Consider the following 20,317-nt stretch of genomic DNA (forward strand, 5'->3'; position numbering starts at 1 on the left):
ATATCAGCATTTTGTGAGCCACATACAGTACAATTACTCAGAAAGGAAGGATTAAAGTGGGAAATATTAACAGGGGTATAACAGGTATTGTTATTAATCAAGAATAGAGTGTATTAGATTTCTTTAAAGGAATATGTTTAATATCGAGGAATATAATCAGTTTTAGATGATCTCCATTTCATAGCAATGAGTCGTGTTTCTGCCAAAAGGAATCAAATAAATATGTACCTTGGAATTTAATATGTAAAAAGGTTTTATATGCTACAGAGGCAGATTTCGATACTAGTAAATATTTGTATCAATTCGTTATAATAGTTGACGTTCCCGCGGTGGTGGTGCTGCGGTAGCATTGTCGCCTCACAGTAAGATGCTGTCCGGTTCGATTCTCAGCTAGAGCGTCTTCTGCGTGGAGATATGCATGAATGGGCGTACCTTCGTTGAAGGTTGTGCGTCAGGGCTGGTAACTCGGCACGTAAAAATCAACTACCAATCATTAGGGAACCGGAGTTCCGCTGTGGCGACCCCTAACCGGGAAAAGCCGAAAGACACAAACAAACAAAAGTGATAATAGTTGACATGGCTTTGCTGTTCTTTATTAAAGCTGAATTTTAGTTTTAAAGTGTTATGCATTATATTAAGGGTGGGAAGGTAACTTATTGGGACATTTACATAAATTTGGAAGCTCTACAATTGAACTAGGTTCATTTCCAATAAAATCCCAGGCTAAGCAATGTTACACATTCACAACAGTAGAGCTTTTCTGAGTGTGCACCTTTAACTCCCAGTGGGTGTGGCTTCAGCCTTTAAAAATGAAGTTATCACCTTACAGTTCTAACAAATACTAATTGACAGAGGTCATACATCAATATAATTGTGTTTGTCATCATGTATGCTTTAAGATAAAATATTCTGACACCTTGTATGTAGCATGGTTTCAGAATTATTAATTCAAATATGAACAGGCAATATTTGACGCCTACAAGCGCAGTAGGAGGTACCTGCAGAAACACCTGGAGATGTCACTCGGCTGTAATGAGTTGTAATGGAAAGTTGCATAAGTCTGTTAGGCTGTTATTTATTTAAAAAAATATGGTTATTATTAACAGACTGAAATACTGTAGCAGGGTTTTCCAGATGCAAAAGATGTATTAGTTTCGGAAAGTGATCAATGTGATTTTTCAGTTATTTGTCTATTTTGAGTTTCTTTGGTGTAGGAAAGGAACAGCATGTGGGTTACAATTATATATATATATTTTTTAGCTTTATGCCAAATCGTTAACCAGGCTGGGCTCCAGTGATCATTATTATTAAATTTAAGGTTGACAGCCTTTAGGAGACTGGAAACTCTTTTGATTAGATAATAAGTAATCACGCCTTGCTTTTTTGGGAACATGCCAGTTTATTGTATGATATTCTAATAGATTTAATGTGCCAGATGAATTTGGCAAGTTGAGAGAGAGAGTGAATATTTTTAGGGACTGAATGAACTGTACCTATAAAAAAAGAATACAATTCTCAGAAAATGTTAATTTTTATAATTGCACATTTAGAGAGGAAGGAGAAATTGCATAGTTTCCCATCTTTTAATATACAATGTGATCAGTAGTCATGTTTTACATGTTTTGACAGTTGCAGTAGTAGAAAAGAGGGCATTAGAATTTATATCAAGAAGTATATACAACATGGATACCACATCAATAAAAAGAAAAAATATTTTACATCCAGAAATTAATATAACATGCAGGAGTCACAGCTTGACGTGGCAGAGTTGAAGATGTTAAGATTTGCACTGGGTGTGACGAGGATGGACAGGATTAGGAATAAGTATATTAGAGGGTCAGACCAGGTTGGAAGGTTTGGAGACAAAGCCAGAGAGGCAAGACTACATTGGTTTGGACATGTGCTGAGGAGGGATGCAGAGTACATTGGGAAAAAGATGCTAAGGATGAAGCTGCCAGGTAACAGGAAAAGAGGAAGACCTAAGATAAGGTTTATGGATGTGGTGAAAGAGGACACGCAGGTGGTTGGTGTGACAGAGAAAGATGCACAGGACAGGAGGAAATGGAAACAGTTGATCTGCTGTGGCGACCCCTAACGGGAGCAGCCGAAAGAAGAAGAAGATGAGTAAATATAAAACACACAAACAAGTTATGTTTGATATTTAAGTTACTTTAATCCGTTTCCTCTTATCATCTCAGTGTGGTGATAGAAATTTAATTTTGATCGAACCACATTCTTAGGTCAGAGTGATATTACTTTTTATATTGAGCCATGGATTGACTTGAATTTGCCAGTTGTTAAGAATTCTGGAAAGATTTTGTGTTGTGCCAAACAGACATTGGTGTGTTGCTTATCAAATTTATTTCACTTGTGTCTTCTTTTTTTAGTTTTATCTTTACTATATTTGTAGTCCAAACCTATTGATGACCACATCACTTGCATACAGAATCACAAACAGCATAGGAAGATTAATGCACAAAATGTTGCTGAATATGGAAAAACTGCAAGGGGATATAAAATTGATCCTTGGGCATTCCTTTTGCGATGGGGGCTCAGCAGGATAAGGAGGACCTAACATTCACCTGAAATATTCTAATTGAAAGAAAATGTCTGAACAAGGCTGTATTTTGTTCACTTATTCCATTTAGCAAAATGGTCTTCATTAGCAGGTTGTGGTTCATGAAGTCAAGAGCCATGCTAAGGTACAATAACATTACCACGACTAGACTACTTTAACCCATAGGGTTCCACTTGTGATGGAAGAAATTGCTGTCATGTTACTTCTTCCTGGGCAACATCCACACAGCAAGATAAGAGCAAGTTTTTTCTAGAATTTTTCCTAGGAGAGGCAGAACTGTCGTGGGTCTAAAATCACAGGCTGTGGGTATTCTGTGAAGACATTTGACAATTACAGATTTTCATATTGTAGGCATGATGCTTTGTATAATGGTTAGTTAAATATACAGTGGACAGGGTGAGCTAGGTGTTTACAGAGAGCAAAAAACCAAGGCTGAAGGTTGCCTGTTCCAGCAGGGCTATCATTTTTGACTTCTAAAAAGATTCAATTTCTTTATTCTCCACAAGTAGAAAGAAAATACATATTCTGGTCATCTGCCATTCTCCGGCTTCTTAAGAGTCAAATATCAGACAGAAACTGAGATCAAAACCGTTTCCATCACAGTTCTTAACAGCAGCCTACTATGTAACACAAATAAAACAAGTCACTGACCCTTTTCTTTACTCAAGTCATGGCTGAAACTATATGGTAATAAATATGGAACTGAGTAATTGGAAGTTACAAAGGATAAAGGTACTCAGGATTGTTAGAATCTTCCCATTAAGAGCAATAGTGTAACCTAGACAAGCTAATGTCCTACTGGCCTGCAGAAGTGATCACACCAGGGGTCTGGAAGGAATTTCCTGTTTTTACCCAAGGGCTTTTCGGGTTTTGCCTTCTGCACAAGGGCTAGATAGAGTAACTTATGTTTTCATAATCATATTACTTGGGCACATACCTCTCAACTGTCCCTATTTTGGAGGTATGTCCCTATTTTCAGACTTTATTTACCCCTTCACGCAACTGTCTGACTCCCCCTTATCAAATGTTATTTTTGAAGCTGTCTAGTACATAGAAAACAACACTACTCAACCAATATACTAGTGACACCCATAATTTAAAAACAGGGAAGAAGCAAAAATAAGACCTAATATGGCAGATGTTTGTTCAATTTTAGACATTAATGAACTGCGTTGTAGTCTGATAATGTGCTTATATTTTTCATTCTTCTTCTTCTTCTTTTGGCTTTTTCCCAGTTAGGGGTCGGCACAGCAGATCACCTGCCGCTCATGATTGGCAGTGGAGTTTTACAGTGTCGAGTTGCCAGCCCGGCACCCAACCTTCCACAGAAGGCACACACACACGCACTGACACCTAGGGCCAATTTAGAGTGTCCAATCCACCTACTGCATGTCTTTGGGATGTGGGAGGAAACTGGAGCACCCGGAGGACACCCACACGACCACAGGGAGGACATGAAGATTCTGCACAGAAGGCACCCCAGCCGAGGATCGAACCGGAGAACTTCTTGCTGTGAGGAGACAATGCTAACCACTGCACCACCATGGCCACCCCATTTTTCATTCATTTTTGTCAATCTACTTTTAAATGTGTTTCTGAGCAGTATCCCACATTTCTACTGAATGTGGGAAGAGTTAAGTGCTATTTGTTATTCAGATTTATGCTACATAAATGTCCAGATTTTAGTCAGGATATACCTATTTTTCAAGAACCTTTGTACCCATTTTCAAAGTTGGCATGTTAAGAGATATGCTTGGACATGGAATCTTTCTTGGAAGCATACCCTTCACAAAGCCAAAAATAATGGGGGGAACAAAGGCCCTAAAATCAGAGACAGATTTAAAATATTATTGGCAACGTAGAAAGTTGCTAGGGTAACAAATGCATGATCATACAGTTTCTGAAAGATATGATGTCTGAAATTCAAAATGCATGCCACTATTTAACTCCAACTCTCAATGACTTGCCATAAAATCACAAATTTAATGAGGAAAGACCAAATATATGAGCGAAAATCCTTACAGTTGAAAGGTATGTTTATGGAGTTAAATTTGTGTATGGGGGGGGTAGACTTTGGCAGTCTTTCCCCCTTGCTTTGGCCACTTCCAAAACACAGTAGCGAGGGGGTCCCACTGGAGAAGCAGACCCTTGCAAGCTTTACTGGTTTGTTCTTCAGATGCCCTCAGCCATTGTACTTGTTATGTTTGATTATTATTTTTTTTTTAACGAGAGTGCTTAACTTTTACTAGACAGTTTTGTTGATTTCATGACCCGGTTAGTGTTCCTTCCAAGTTTTGTCCTTAGGGCAGTTAACCAGACAGTTCACAGTTGTTGCTTGATTAGCAATTATTTTTTAACTTGCACAATAAATACATTTCTGCTGCATTTTTTATACTACTTGTCACTGCACTTCATGTGATAATATGTAGTTTATTAATTAAACTATGTATGTTGGACCTTTTCTCACCAGGTCTCCACTGAAAACAGACTTCATACCCAGTAGTCAGAGTTTCCCGGTAAACAAATGCCAAATAAATAAAACAAATACACATGTGTCGTGTGGTTACTGAGCACATATGCACAAGTTAATTACCTCTCAAGTGCACCACATTACGAGGAACGTACAATGTACCTCATTTGGGGATCTTAAAAGGCCATGTTCCTCAAAGCTCCACACTGAAAGGGTCTGTGTCACACATTCAGCGTTAGGATTTTTAACTGATATTCATGGTAAATAGAAATGAATCATATTAATTCAATAAAAGTTCTTTTTATAAGTAAGAGCAGCGGCAGCCTACTTTAACAATCCTGTGACCCTCGTGGTTGAAGTTGTTAGAAAGCCATGAGTATATGTTCCACATTTTTTTTTACTCAAATGATTTTTACTTTGATGAAATAACACAACAATTTAATACATTCATAACATTCAATAACTATTTACATTCTGCCTGACAAAAAGGATTCAGATAAAAACATTTGTAAATAATAAGTTAACATATATACTATGACAGTTAGGAAGAGTTTGGTTCCATCTGTAGGGTATCAATCAAAACTTTACTCCACGGATTATTAACCAATGGCTTAGGAAAAGTTCTTAACTCTTTAGTTCTTTTCTCCATTAGTATGCATTTCTTTAGTGATGATAGGAATTTCTCCATTGTGGGTGCTACATTAGAGTTCCATCTTCTAGTTATACATATTCTGGCTATTGCTAACACTGTCCACAACAAATACAGAATTCTTTCTTCATATTATTACTATTAACAACATTCAATAAAATTAAAGACTTTGTCAAAACAAATATATTAGTATAGAAGTACATGTTCCACATTTTGAAAGCTAGTGTTCCTCATTTTGGAAATAGAAGACTGAAACAGATTCCTATAAGTAGGACTTTTTTAATGTACATTTTAATAGCCATCCGTCTTCAACACCTTTTTTACTTTTTTTTTTCCACAGAGGGAGTCGAGGTGTCATTTCACCACTAACAATCATCTACAATCAATGTTTATACTGCGGCGTGGTTATCCCTGCTACGGTGATATCAAAGAAAACAGCATTATTTAGGCTATTTGTGTAAATTATAAAGAAAACATTGCGAGTCTAATAGCACGCAACTATTTCAGTTAGACCGACCTGCTGCAGTTAACTCACTTAACCCAAGGGTGTATCAGCAAAGATTGGTTCATGAAACCCATGACGATTTCCGGGTTACTTCAGTCCACCGCAAAAATCGAAAGACTATCTCAGGAAATAGTTTCTTGCAGTAGCTATCTGTTTCTACTTCATTACCCTTTGAGAAAATGGTTTAATAAAAACATTTTAACCTTAAGTACGGGTTTATTATGTTTTTTTTTTAAGTCCCAAACACAGTTACGATAAACTCCGCAATTACAATAAAAGCTGGTACTACACTGGGAAACTTAAAAGAGGAGGAGTGCACTATTATTAGAAAGTAAAAATATGGTACCTTTGAAGGTAGTGCGGTTAAATGCCCGTTTTCCTCTTCCTCGCCGTTGTCCGATAGCTGCTTTTCTATCACAACTATGGGTGGTGATGCACTGTTCATGGTTTATGGTCTGCCAGCGAGGATTTGGTCAGGAAAGCGGCGGGACGTGAGGGCTGAGACTGAGAGACACCATCATGGCTCTTGCTTCAGCACATTTTAGATAAGACGACTGATATGATCAGCATTGTAACGAAGTACACCTTGTAGTGGTAGCCAGTTCAATGATTTACCGCAATTAGTAACCTATAACTTAGATGAGACCGTAAATTAAAAAATGCATAAAACTATTAGGTGCCCGGAAGTCTTTTGGCAGTCCCTAGCTCTGACGGGGACTGCAGTGTATGGTTGCGTTCTTTATCAGCGAGTAGAGTACGATAGTGCGGGTTTTGCATCTTGTCCACCTTAATGAAATTTGCACTGCAGTGTTACGTTATGGAAGTTTTCCGTCTATTAATAAAGAAACAGAAAACATATTGAAATAAATGAATGCGAATATATTTACACTAGCACTAGGGGTACAGATTTACTATTTTTTCTGTCAGATTTTTTGTTCATATGTTGGGACTAGGCTATCAGCCCGTAGGCATTTATAAGCCTAGCCAGAATGTGTTGGCTTTCGCCGCCCCTTCACATTAGCTCCCTGTGCCTCTGTCCAGCAGAGCCATTGAAGTGATCCCAGAGGTAAACTTTGTTTCCCACCCACTCGTCAAGGTTTCTTTTGAAGAGTGTTAGTGAGGAGCTCTGCCTAATGTAGATTGGGATCTTGTTCCAAAGCACGGGAAGTCTCAGGAACAGGAATCTATACCTCCAGCACGTCCTATTTATTGTTGTGGTGAGGTTTAGATCCCTAGAGTGTGTGGCTCGAGGGGATAAGGTTTTCCTTAGGTGAAGCATGTCCATCAATTCTGGGTTGGACATGGTATGTCAGGCAGAGATCACCTCTGAGTGGGCGGTATGCAACCGAGTACAACTGGAGTTTCTTCAGTCGAGCAGCGAGCTGCATAGGGCATCTGTTTGAGGCCAGTGATCCTCTTGGTGAGGTACTTCTGTGGTCTTTCCAGCTGTTGCATGTGTCTTGTAAGGTACATCCCAAATGGGGCGTTGTACTCTATGATGGGTCTGATGAGTGATGAATAGAGGGGCACAATGACCTCTTGATCTGGATGCAAACCCTTTTGTGATTGGGTGGGCCACGTAGAAGGATTTTCTAACCACTTTGGCAATGTGATTATCAAAGGTGAGATTACTATCTACTTGGGTCCCCAGATCCTTTATTACATCTTCCATATTTAGGGGACTACTACCTATGTGGTAGTTTGTGGGTACTTAGTTTTTTCCAAAGGGGATGACTATGCACTTTTTGGCATTTAGCTTGAGGCCATGATGTTGACACCCGGTAGGATGTCTGTGTCAGCTGTAGAGTCAATTTTAGCCCTTAGTTTGCAGTCGTCTGCGAACTTCGTCAGCCATATTCCTCCTGTGCTTGCCTGTACCTCTGAGAAGTATATGCCGAACAGGAGGGTTCCTAGGACTGAGCCCTGGGGAACGCCACTTGTAACCAGTTTAGAGTCGGACCTAGCTCCCGCAACTCTCATCAAATGGGTTCTGTCCATGAGCCAGTTGGTAACCCATCTTGTGATGTAGGGGTTTATGTTCAGGCTGGTGAGCTTGTCTATAATACCAGAATGGGGAATGGTGTCGAAGGCCTTAGTGAGGTCTAGGTAGGCTGTGTGTACCACCTTTCCCTCGTCTATAGACTTGGTAACTGTCTCAAAGAAGTCCACCAGGTTTAGGATACATGATTTGCCCTTAACAAAGCCAAACTGGGTTGGGTCCAGTGTTTGGAGGTTCCCAATGTCTCTATTAATAAGTTCCATGATGATGCCCTCCATAGCCTTGCAGACCAAGCTAGTCAGGCTTACAGGGCGATAGTTCCCGGAGTCTGTTGTGACTCCACCTTTATGGAGCGGAATAACCGTTGCTGTGCACCAGTCTATGGGTATGTAGCCTGTGGAGAGGCTGAATTTGAACAGTGTGTTTAGGTGAGGGGTTAGTTCGTCTTTGAGCAAGTGTAAGACGCAGCCTGGGACACCATCTGGTCCCATTGATGCTGTGTTTTTGGCTTTGGAGAGGGCTGTTTTAACCTGAGTGTCTGTGATTTCAGGGATTCTACATTCTTCTGGTATGGTTATGGGCCCTTTTGGGGGTGAGAGGGGGGTGAAGTTTGCGCTGAACCTGTCTGCCAGGATGTTGGCGATATCAGTCCGTTCAGTGTGTTTTGTGCCATTCTCCACTAACTCCGAGCAGATCTGAGCATTGCCACTTAAATTCTTGACATAGCTAACGAATGCCTTGTGGTTATCTTTGGAGTCCTTGGCAATTTTTCTTTCAAAGCTCGCCTTGGATGATTTTATGAGGGATCGTAGTGTCTTGCTGATACTGATCAGGGATGTCTTCCCTTCTTGGGATTTTACTCTTTTTCTGTACTAGTTTCCTCCTTCTATTGTATAGCTTGTTCATGGCAGGAGTCCACCAGACTGGTTTCCTTTTCTTGGAAGAGTGAGTCTTGGTTTTGCTTGGGATGGCATGATCCATACATTCTTATAGCTGCCCGTAGAATGCATTAATAAAGGATTTTGCAGCTTGGACAGTGTTATCCTTCAGCATGGGGGCTTTGAAACTTTCCACCTCAGTCTTAAGTAACGTGAGGTTTGCTTTTGAAAAGTTTTTCACGGTGGTTTTCTTGTGTGGGGGTGGAATATGGATATCCAAAGTGATTTGTTTATGGTCAGATCTAACCAGCGAGGGGTTGACCTCTGGTGTGGAACACCGGTCGCCCATGTTGGTGATGACCAGGTCCAATATGTTGTCACCTCTGGTGGGAGTGTTGACCAGTTGAACCAGGGTGTCTGAGTTTATAAATTCTAGGAAAAGTTGGGCAAGGGAGTTAGTACTTGAGTAGTTCTCCCAGTTAATGTTTGGGTAATTGAAATCACCCAATATTAGAGTGTTTGGTAGGACCTTTATGTTTCCCAGTGTTTCCAGAAACTCAGAATGGGGTCCTGGGACATGGTGGGTGATATGTAGCAAACTACAATTTGAATTGCAGTTTTGCCCATTGTTAGTTGCATGTGGATGATCTCTGAAGCATCATGCTGTGCCACTAACCTGGAGGTGTGGGTATCCTTAATGAATATGGATACACCCCCGCCTTTTGTATTTTGGTTTGGGTTCTGGGGCCAAAATGTATGATATGAGTTGTAGCCTGATAGTTCTGGAGTGCTCTCTGGAGCCTTAAACCAGGTTTCTGTTACTGCACATATATCGATTTTCTCCATACTGAGGAGTGCCACAAGTGCGTGCATTTTGAGGTTTAGATTTCTGGCATTGAGTAGCATTACCCTCAGTTTTTTGTTACTTGTACTATTTACGGCAGTGGGTTTGTCTTTTGATCCTTGCCTAAAAATGGCACTATGGGGGTGGCAATTGCCTTGGCCAGTATTCGAAAGCCTAAGAGTGACAGGTGCAAGCTGTCTCTAGCGAAGCAGTGTGGCTTGTCGAGCATGTCATCCCAGGTGGACAGACACTGGATCCCCTTTGAATGACACCAGAAACTTAGCCAATTGTAGAAATTGAGAATTTTTTCTTTATACCGTGGTATCATTCCTGGTGAGGGCAGGATGCTACTTAGGGTCAGGGTCATACCGGCCTGGGCTACATGATCAGAGAGCTCTTCCGTGTCTCTCTTCATGCAGTCCAGGGAGATATGGCTCAGGTCATTCACACCAACATGGACAATGACAGAGTCATATTTGTACTTGTTCTGGAGTGACCTGAGTGCTTGTGTTATGTGGCGGATCCTGGCACCCGACAGGCAGCTAACAGTAACCTTATCCTTATTTAGCCTAGTGAGTGGGATGTCAGTGTGCTTGACTATAGAGTCACCTATTACTAGTATGTTGGGTATGTTATTTTGCCTTAAGGGCTGTGATTGCATGGCACACTGGTTTTGTGAAGTATGTGTTTCATGGTTTGTGTTGGGGGGTGGAGGTTGCTTGGATGTTTGCTTTGGAGGTCTCTGTTGGTTTTGCAGATTTTTATTTAGAGCCTCCGGGTGCTGGCTTAATGGGTCTATGTAAGACTGGTGGTGTGATGCAAGTATTTCCCTTCTCCTCTTGACTGTCTGATCCAGTCTTGGGTTGAGAGAGCTTAGCCTCTAGTTTGGCTGTATAACTGCATCTCTCACATGTATTAGTGTTTGGTGGTAGGAGGAGGGGGTTGTCTGTGTACATGAGGCATTTGTAACATTACCTCAAAATGCCCAGATTCACCAGTTGGACTGGAGAGTACACCTGAAACTGCCCTTTGGACATGCCTGGATAGGTACAATGAACTGTTTTACTGGATGGCTGGGAAGGTCGAATAGAGAGCCTTGTCCTTCTGTACAGTACAGGAGGGTCTACTGCTAGGGTTTATAAGTGCTTGATATAAGTTTTGAGCAAGTGCCAGGCTGAGAAATGAATGGCTTGAGTGCTTAAGTTGAAAGTTTGTCTAGTTCCAAGGGAAAAATTGAAGAGGAGACTTTGTGGAGCCGGAAATAGTTTTACCCTAGCTAACCAGCGCGCAAAACCAGGCAAATATGGTATTTATAGCAGGGAAATGAAAGAGATAGAAATTAGTCCAAAATGGCTAATAAACTACTAATTTCTGGGCTAAAACCACTCCTCCAAGACCAGATAGGCTGCTCAAAGCTCCCCTCTCTCACAGGTGAACAAAGAAACTTCCTTCTATCCAAGTAAGGTATGGGCAAACACAGAGATTTGTAACACAGCCCTGAATTCAGCAATTCCTCTTAAATTTGTTAATTATCTTCATAGTTTAAACCAGTAACAGCGTTTGTATTATTAATTGAATGAAAACCAAAGAAATGGTCCTAATCACTGACTTATGGGACCAGGCATTTAACGACCTGACACAGTGCTGTGATATTTGAAAGCATTGATTTTAAATGTTCCTGTTTGTGTGTTTTCAAAGCCATTTTTTTGTTCCATTGTCTGTTGTCTCACAAATAATTTACTGTTATACCCGTCTTGTAATTATATTTTTTACTGAGAAATGCAACATATTTTACTGAGAACTATTTGAAATCCACTTGTTAATATAAATGTACTGTGGTACAGATTTCTCCCCAGGGCTGGGCCACCGTTGACTGTGCTCCGCCCTGCCCAGTTCTATTTTCCTGGTCAATAAAGACAAATAAATAGATGTGATGTTGCCTATCTCACCATCTGATGTTGTAAATCTTTCTCCATTCATTACAAATAGGATTTTGGTTCCGTCCTCGGAACCGATACGGCCGTTTCCAAGCTCGCTCCAGCCAAAAAAAAAGAAGTTATGTCTTACCATAACATTCCATCTGCTTTGTAGATCTTTGTTCATTCATTGCAAATAGGACTTCGGTTCCATCCTCGGAACCGATACAGCTGTTTACATCAGATCGAGTTTGCCTACCCCTATATAACAGAGGTAGTAATAGAAAAATAGTAAAAGGCTCTATCTGAGAAAATACCCTAACCACGAGTTCCTAAAGTCCATCAGGAGTCCCGGCAGGGGGAAGAAGGGCAGGAAGTAATGAATGAACAAAGATCTACAACACAGATGGAACATTATGGTAAGACATAACTTCTTTATCTGATGTTGTAAATCTTTGTTTATTCATTACAAATAGGACCGAATCCCCAGCTACTTGAGTCCTGGGTGGCCCTAAGGAAGGATATTCCTGAGCACCATAGAACCAAAAGATGCTCGTCCCCTGGAGGCCAAATCCAATTTGTAATGAGAGATAAAGGTATGAGTGGCTGCTGCTCAGATATCATCCATAGAGGCTCTGGAATGAAATGCAACAGAAGTAGCCATAGATCTGGTAGAATGAGCCTTTATTCTGGAAGGTAAGGATAAGTTATTCTGTTGATAGATAAAAGTTATAATGTTTCTAAGCCAGGAGGATAAAGTCACTTTGGAGACAGGTTTACCCAATCTGGGTCCTGCAAAGGCCGCAAACAATTGATCTGTTTTCCTGAAAGATTTAGTCCTGTCCAATTAGCAACGAAGCTGCCAATGCACATCAAGGGTGTGCAAAAGGTACTCCCCTCTGTTAGAATGCTGAGGAAAGAAAACATGCAGGTCAATAGATTGGTTAATGGAAAATCCAGAAATGACCTTGGGCAAAAAAGAAGGGTCAGTACGAAGGGACACCCTATCCATGTGAAAGATCAAGTAAGGACTCTTGATGCTCAAAGCCTGCAGCTCAGATACTCTTCCCACTGAGGTAAGTGCTACTAGAAGAAAGGTTTTCAATGACAAAAATTTTAAATCACATGAATCAAAAGGCTCAAAAGGAGGACCTGTGAGAGATTGAAACACCAAAGTCAAGTCCCAGGGTTCTAAGGGAGGCTTGACCGGAGTTTTAACATGTAATACTCCTGTCAAAAATGTCTTGCATAGGCGGTGTGACATAATTGAAGAATTATCAAGTCCATTATGAAAATTGGTGAAAGCTGCTAAATGTACAGTGATCGTCGATGCTGAGGCTCCTGTATGTAAAAGAGTCATCAGGTATTGAAGGATCTTTTGAATAGACATAGAGAAGGGATCTATGTTCTGATCTTTGGCCCAAATAGAAAACCTAGTCCATATACTAGAATAAACTTTCCTGGTGGAAGGTTTGTGTGAAGCCAGAAGAATTTCACAAACAGAAGATGGGATGCCAGGCAGACTGGCAATCATTGGAAGTGGAGGGACCAAGCTGTGAGCTTAAGACTCTGGAGGTTCAGATGAATCAGTCCCTGAGGATGAGATAACAGATCTTGGGAGTGATCCAGGATCCACGGGCTGTGAATCAGATGAGGCCATAGGAACGGGAACCAGACTTGACGGGGCCAGTAGGGGGCAATGAGGATCACTTTGCTTCTCAAACTCTGAGCTTTCTAGAGAAATTTTGGAATGAGGGGAAATGGGGGAAAGGCATACAGAAGACCCGGGGGCCAATTGTGCATTAGAGCATCCCTCAGGGGTTCCCCCTGAGGGGGGATCAGGGCAGAGTAGCTTCTGCATTTGTAGTTTAAGGGGGAAGCAAACAGATTGCAGCAAAGCTTGCCCCAGCGATGGAAGATCCGATCCACTATTACAGGGTTGAGGGACCACTCATGAGGCATCAGGATATTCCTGCTCAGATTGACCACAATAAGGTTGGAACTCCCAGGAATGTGCGTTGCTATAAGAAAGCGGTTGGAAGCTATCGCCCAGTGCCAAATCCTCATGGCTTCCCGACACAGGGGGTAAGACCTGGTTCCACCTTGCTTATTGATATACCAGATGACTGACATGTTGTCTGACTGAATTGCAATGGTCCCAGAGGGTAAGGATGCATGGAACGCTTGCAACACTAAGAGAACTTCCCTCAGTTCCAGGACATTTATGTGCAAATTGGCCTCCATGGGGGACCAGGTGCCTTGGACCGTCTTTCCCTGGAAATTCCCTCCCATCCTAACAGGAAAGCATCCATGGTCACTGCGGCCATGGGCTGGAGGAGACAGAATGGTCAATACCAAAGATTCATTTGTGGCTTCATCCACCATAGCATTTCTTCCTTGCAACAGTTTGTAAGACGTATCATGTGGTTGAGTGGGTGAGTTAGAAATGACCATTGTGCGGAAAGGAGCTACTGCAGGATTCTCATGTGCAGCCTCGCCAGTTGTACTAACATAATGGCAGTTTCCATTGAACCTAAGAATTGCAGTACAAGACGTGGTGATACATAGGTCTGAGGAAGAAAGTCTTGGATTTGGTGTCTTATTTTTGAAAGCCTGTGAGGGGGGAGAGGAGCTTGACAGAATGTTGTGTCGAAGACTGCTCCAATAAATTCCAGTGTCTTCGTTGGGGACATTTGAGATTTGTCCTTGTTGATTGTAATCCCCAAGTGGAGAGCGAGACCTTGGGTGTAAGAGAGGCTGCGGACTAGGAGATTCCTGGTTGGAGTGGTAAGGAGCCAATCATCTAGATACGGAAACACCTGGAATCCTTGTAGTGGAAGATGAGCTACCAAAACTGCCATACATTTGGTGAACACTCTGTGGGCTATCGAGAGACTGAATGGCAGTGCCCTGAACTGCTAGTGATTGGCTCCCAGCCGGAAGCGGAGAAACCTCCAGGAGCGGTGATCCATCTTTATGTGGTAGTACGTGTCCTGGAGGTCTATAGAGCACATCCAGTTGTCCCTCCCTAGGAAGGGAAGAATGGACTGTACCATGAACATCCAGAATTTTTGAGGTTTGATAAATTTGTTCAATAGGCTGAGATCCAGGATTGGTCTCCAGTCCCCTGTCTTTTTTGGCACTAAAAAGAACCTCGAGTAAAACCTGGATCCTGTCTGGTCTGGTGAAACTGGTTGGATGACACTTTTTCTTAGCAGTTTTTCTATTTCTAAGGCTGCTAATTCCCTCTGATTGGGTGGTACATCGGGGATTCATTTGACGGGTCTGGGAATTAAATTGAATGGTATTTGGTAGCCTCTGAATATTATTCTCTGCACCCAAACATCGGTAGTAATAAGATGCCAGGCTGGTAGGTGCAGAGAAAAATTACCCCTGACTGCTTCCAGAGGAAAGCAATCGGGCCGCTGCTCAGGAGCACTGGTAGGGTCTGCCTGAGAAAGAATCTCTAGTGCCCTGGTTACGCGGACCCCATCTACCCCGAAAGGGGTGTCTTCCAGATGAGTTGCCCCCTCTGCCCTAGGGGGATTGTTCACCACGAATGTCACAAAAAGATCCTTGGGATTTCCTGAACCACATTTTTCCTCCCTTCTGGTTCCTGGAGTAGGACCTCTGGGGGTTGGAAAAGCATATGCCCACAGCAGACAAGATCTTTCCGTCTTTCTTACTTCATGCAAGTGTGTCTCATACTTTGGGTCCAAAAAGTGCAGATTCGTCGACAGGTACATTGACAAAGGAAGATTTAAAGGCATCTGTGAAGTCACACAACTGCATCCAAGCATTACGTCTCATGACAATGCCTGATGCAGTAGCTCGAGATGCCCCCTCGGTGGTGTGAGATATAAAAAGCATCATGGAGTTTGAGATGAATTCAAGGGTAGCTAGCTGTGAGGCGACAGTGTCATGCACCTCATCAGGCAGTACCCCCGCCAAAGAGGAAGACATTTCAGAAATTAGGTCTCTTTGGAGGCGAGTAAAGTGTGCCAGATAGTTCAGCAACCGAATGGCAAAGGTCACTGAAGCATAGGTCCACTTCCTTAGTCTGTCCATGGTCCAGGGCTCCATGTTCGAAGGATGGACAGTGGAACTATCTTCTGCCAGTTCCCTCTTGGTGGCCGCCGCCATGACCATAGAATCAACTGTTAACTGCTTGGACAAGTGGGGCTGGTCTTCAGGTGTAGATAACATTTTGTCTGGCCTCTGGGGGACAGGATGTACATTGTCCAGGACCTTCCAGGCATGCTGCACAATGAGCTTAACAAGGTCATCTGCCGGTGGGGTCACCCAGGAAGTAGATGGCTGGGCACGGAAGGCCTGCAAGAACATCAGTTCCTCAGATGAAGAGTTAAAGGACTTCCAGTCTCCCGCTGCTTGAGAATTTCGAGAATGTCTCTAAATGAGGCGTCGTCTGGGGGAGGCCGTGAGGACCCTTCCCTCTCATCACAATTGGTGTCTTCGGTGATAGATTCCTCCAGGGAATCAAGACGCTTCCTCTTGCATCGTTTCTTCCTGGGTGGCTCCCCAGTAGGATCGTCTGAGGAGGACTCCAGAGAAGGGGTTCCCTTCAAAGGGGGTCTTGCAACTCCTGTGCCTGGGGTCCCGAAATAGGGGGTTGGGGCAGCTGCATGCTAGGGGGAGTTCTGATACTGATGGCATTGGTGTTGACTGCGAGCTTGTGGAGGCAAGGACCCTCTCCATCATCTGGAAAACAGGCCTACCTGAGGAGGGATGGGAGCCCAGAACCGGGAAAGACAACCTCAGAACCAGGGTCACACCTCACCCTGAGGAGCCCACCTCCAGGTGAGGAGCTCTGAGAGGACTGTAAGCCATCAGAGCCATGGACATAGATGGCACCAGCGAGAAAATAGGCACCAGGCTAGGTACTAAGGTACGGATAGTCCAAGCACTGCTCTGAGAGACCATCGGCTCCACCGGAGCAAATGCAAAAAGGGTGGCTGGTGCTGACAGGGGAAAAACTGCTGTCAGAGCTGAAACAGTATGCACATACCAAGATCTCTGGGACCTGGGTAGAGGTCAGAGGAGCATAAACAGGAGAAGATGTAGTAAAAGATTCCGAGCCAAGAGGGACGGAAGGTCTAGCTGGAATGGGCAATCCCTAGCTGCCAGAAGCTGGTCCACAACCCGTACTAGATCTAATTCAGAAAAACTCCTGGTGGATCTAAAGGAGGCTGCTAAAGGAGAATCAGGTCATTCTAGAAAGGGGCAAAACCTCTGCCCCAAAAAAGAGTCATCAGTTGGAAAATATCTTGTCCTTGGCAGATATTCGAGTTTTGGAGCCGATGGAGCCGAAGAAACTATCGGCACAGTGGCTGGGGATGGTGCCGAAGCAGGTACAGTCATAGGAGCCAATGTCAGATCCAAGGACGGCACTAAAGTCAGTGGTGCCGAGGTTGGAACCGAAATAGGGGTGAATATTATGGACAGCACTGAGGGAGAAGATACAGAGCTTAGTGCCGAAGAGGTCTGCGCCGAGGCCACCGGAGAAGCACAGAGCCGACTCGGTTCCATAACTGATGGAGATGCAGGAACTGAGTGACTCCATTTTTCCTTATGTTTTTTGGTCTTTGGAGGGGGTGAGACTGCTGACCAAGACAGAGCTTCCGAAAAAGGTGTCTTGATTAAACCTTTTAAAATAAGCTTATTTTTACGTTCTGCTAGTGTACGATTACTAAAACTAGCACAAATGTCACAGTCAGCTTTAATATGATCCACGCCCAAACAGACACAACGAGCATGTCCATCCGAGTTGGGCATCTTACACCCACACTTGTCGCACTGTTTAAACCCCAATTTAGCTTTGTCTAACATGGTAAGGCAACAAGGCTATCCTATAGAAAAAACAAAATAAGGGAGAGAAAAAGGTGAGAGAATACCAACGATGGTATTTAAAAAATACCACAAGTGGTAAGGAAGGGCGTATCAAAGGCAGGAGAGACAGTACCAATATTGGTAGAAATTAAATTACCACGGTAAAGGGTAGGGAATAGAATTAGGTTATAGGCAACAGTGACAAAAGGCTAAATTGACTAAAAAATAAAATAAATTGAGGAGAAACTATCTTAAAAATGACAAATTTCTGCTTAGCTTTGAGAGAGATGGCTAGCACGTCTGATTAGGAACGCAGTAAACGAGATCTCAGAGGGGCATTATGGGTAGGTCTTAGCTGAGAGTTTTTGGCTGGCGTGAGCTTGGAAACAGCCGTATCAATTCCAAGGACAGAACCGAAGTCCTATTTGTAATGAATAAACAAAGATTTAAAACATCAGATCTGTCAGCTAAGGCCTACCCATAATGTCCAATTTAAAACATCAGATCTGTCAGCTAAGGCCTACCCATAATGCCCATCTCTAGCTAGAGCAGAATTTGTGCTAATATCCTTCAGAAAATGCATTCTAAGTCTGAAACTCCAATGCATGTCATTATTTAGTAGCTTTAATCCTTAGCTCATCTCAGTGATTTGTCAAAAACAGAATTTTTATGAGGAACAGACCAAAAATATAAGGCAAAAATCTAGACATTCTATGATAATCTGTACAGTTGAGAGGTATGTGTCACACACATACACCCCCTACCTCATTAGAAAGTGGCTAGAACAAGTTTTTCATTAGTATGCATTTTCTGAAATATATGAAGTCTAAAGCTGAAATGTCTGCCATTATTTTCTGACTTCAGTCCTCAATGATTTTCTAGAAAAACACAATTTTATGAGAAACCAAAAATATGAGACAAAACCCAGATAATTGCGAGCCGAGGTCATACCTCTCAACCTCTTAGAGCAAAAAATCTGGATAAAGACTAAAATGATGGTGGGACAAATAGGGACGGATTTTAAATATTGCCCTTACAAACTTGGAACATTGGCAGAATAATAGGTTTTGCATTAGCATGAATTTTCCGAAGGATGTGGCATCTAAACTCAAATGTCTGTCATTATTTAATGACTTCAGTCCACGGCTATGTGCCAGAAAGGGAAAGATTTTAGTAGGAACACACCAAAAATATGAGGTACAAATCTGGTAGAATTTTAGGTTTTGCATTACCATGAATTTTCCAAAGGATGTGGCATCTAAACTCAAATGTCTGTCATTATTTAATTACTTCGATCAATGGCTATGTGCCAGAAAGAGACAGATTGCAGGAGGAACATACCATAAATATGAGGCACAACACTGGCTGCATAGGTCAGTGCTTTGTCTGAAGCCACTGCAGTATGATTGAGTAAAAATCAGTGTGAAGCATCCACTGCTGCTTTGCTGCATACAAGTGTTTCTTTATCTTGAAATAGATTTTCTGCTGCATAGTGTGAAAGAGAATTTGATAGTGTGCATGTTAACTAACTGGCTTGTCTTGCATTTTACCTTCGTCAGTACAGTCCTGTGTGCAGGGCGGCCATGGTGGTGCAGCGGTTAGCGTTGCCACCTCACAGCAAGAGGTTCCCTTGTTCGATCCTTGGCTAGGGTGCCTTCTGTACGGAGTCTGCATGCCCTCCTTGTGGTTGCGTGGGTTTCCTCCGGGTGCTCCGTTTTCTTCCCATATCCCAAAGACATGCTGTAGGTGGATTGGACACTCTAAAGTGGCCCTAGGTGTGAGTGCATGTATGTGTGTGTGTGCCTTCTGTGGAAGGTTGGGCACTGGGCTGGCAACTCGACACCGTAAAACTCCACTGCCAATCATGAGCAGACTGGTGATCCACTGTGGTGACCCCTAACCGGGAAAAGCTGAAAGAAGAAGAAGAAGTAGTACAGTCCTGTGTGCATAGTCTTTGGAAAGAAGAAAATCTTTTTTTTTTTTTTTTGTGGTGAGTGGTTTAGTGAGTTTGTTTATACATCGAGTAGGCTGTAGGGCTAGAGGAATTTTTCTGCACTCGTTCTCTGGTGCTGCACGAGCATTGGCTGATGTTGGATAGCAGAGAGAAAAAAAAAACAGATATGAGTTTTGTATGGTGTAGCTTGGTACATAGTGAGTTATAAATGAAGTCTAACCATTTTTATGTAGCATCGCCAGAATTTTAATAGCAGGATATCTGCATTGAGAGATCAAATTCTTATGTTTTAGAAAGAGATACATACATACATACATACATGCATACAAATGTTTCAAGCACGGGCATTAAGCCCTTCTAGCTTGCCAATATACCAAAACACTTATTCCCATAATAAATGTCCAGACTGTTCTTAAAAATATCTAAACTAGTACTTGCTTTAATGTAATTTGGTAGTCTGTTCCAAGCATCAGCTACTCTGTCAGAGAACCAATTAGCACACTTCTCATTCCTATAGAATCTTCTACATAGGTTATCTGACAATTCTCTAGCACATTTTGATAACCCCAAACATTCCTAGAGGTAGTTGTCCCTAAATGCCCTATGTACCTGAATAATATCTGTAAGAGACACTGTGCAAGTTCAGATATTGTAGTCTTTCATAATAACTTAGATTT

General features: G+C 42.3%; 1 protein-coding gene across 1 annotated transcript in view; it reads right to left on the reverse strand.

Annotated features, from left to right (window-relative positions):
- The window catches only part of SLC2A11 (solute carrier family 2 member 11), a 466,200-nt gene extending 459,197 nt beyond the window's left edge, over positions 1-7,003 (reverse strand). Inside the window, exon 1 of the mRNA XM_044068682.1 lies at positions 6,549-7,003. Coding sequence (XP_043924617.1) covers positions 6,549-6,647 — 99 coding nt within the window. The 5' untranslated portion in view covers positions 6,648-7,003. The remainder of the gene's footprint in view (positions 1-6,548) is intronic.
- Between the last annotated feature and the right edge of the window lie 13,314 nt (positions 7,004-20,317).

Source organism: Protopterus annectens, chromosome 4.part0 (assembly GCF_019279795.1).
Source record: "Protopterus annectens isolate FY-2018-M chromosome 4.part0, PAN1.0, whole genome shotgun sequence".
Taxonomy (NCBI): domain Eukaryota; kingdom Metazoa; phylum Chordata; order Ceratodontiformes; family Protopteridae; genus Protopterus; species Protopterus annectens.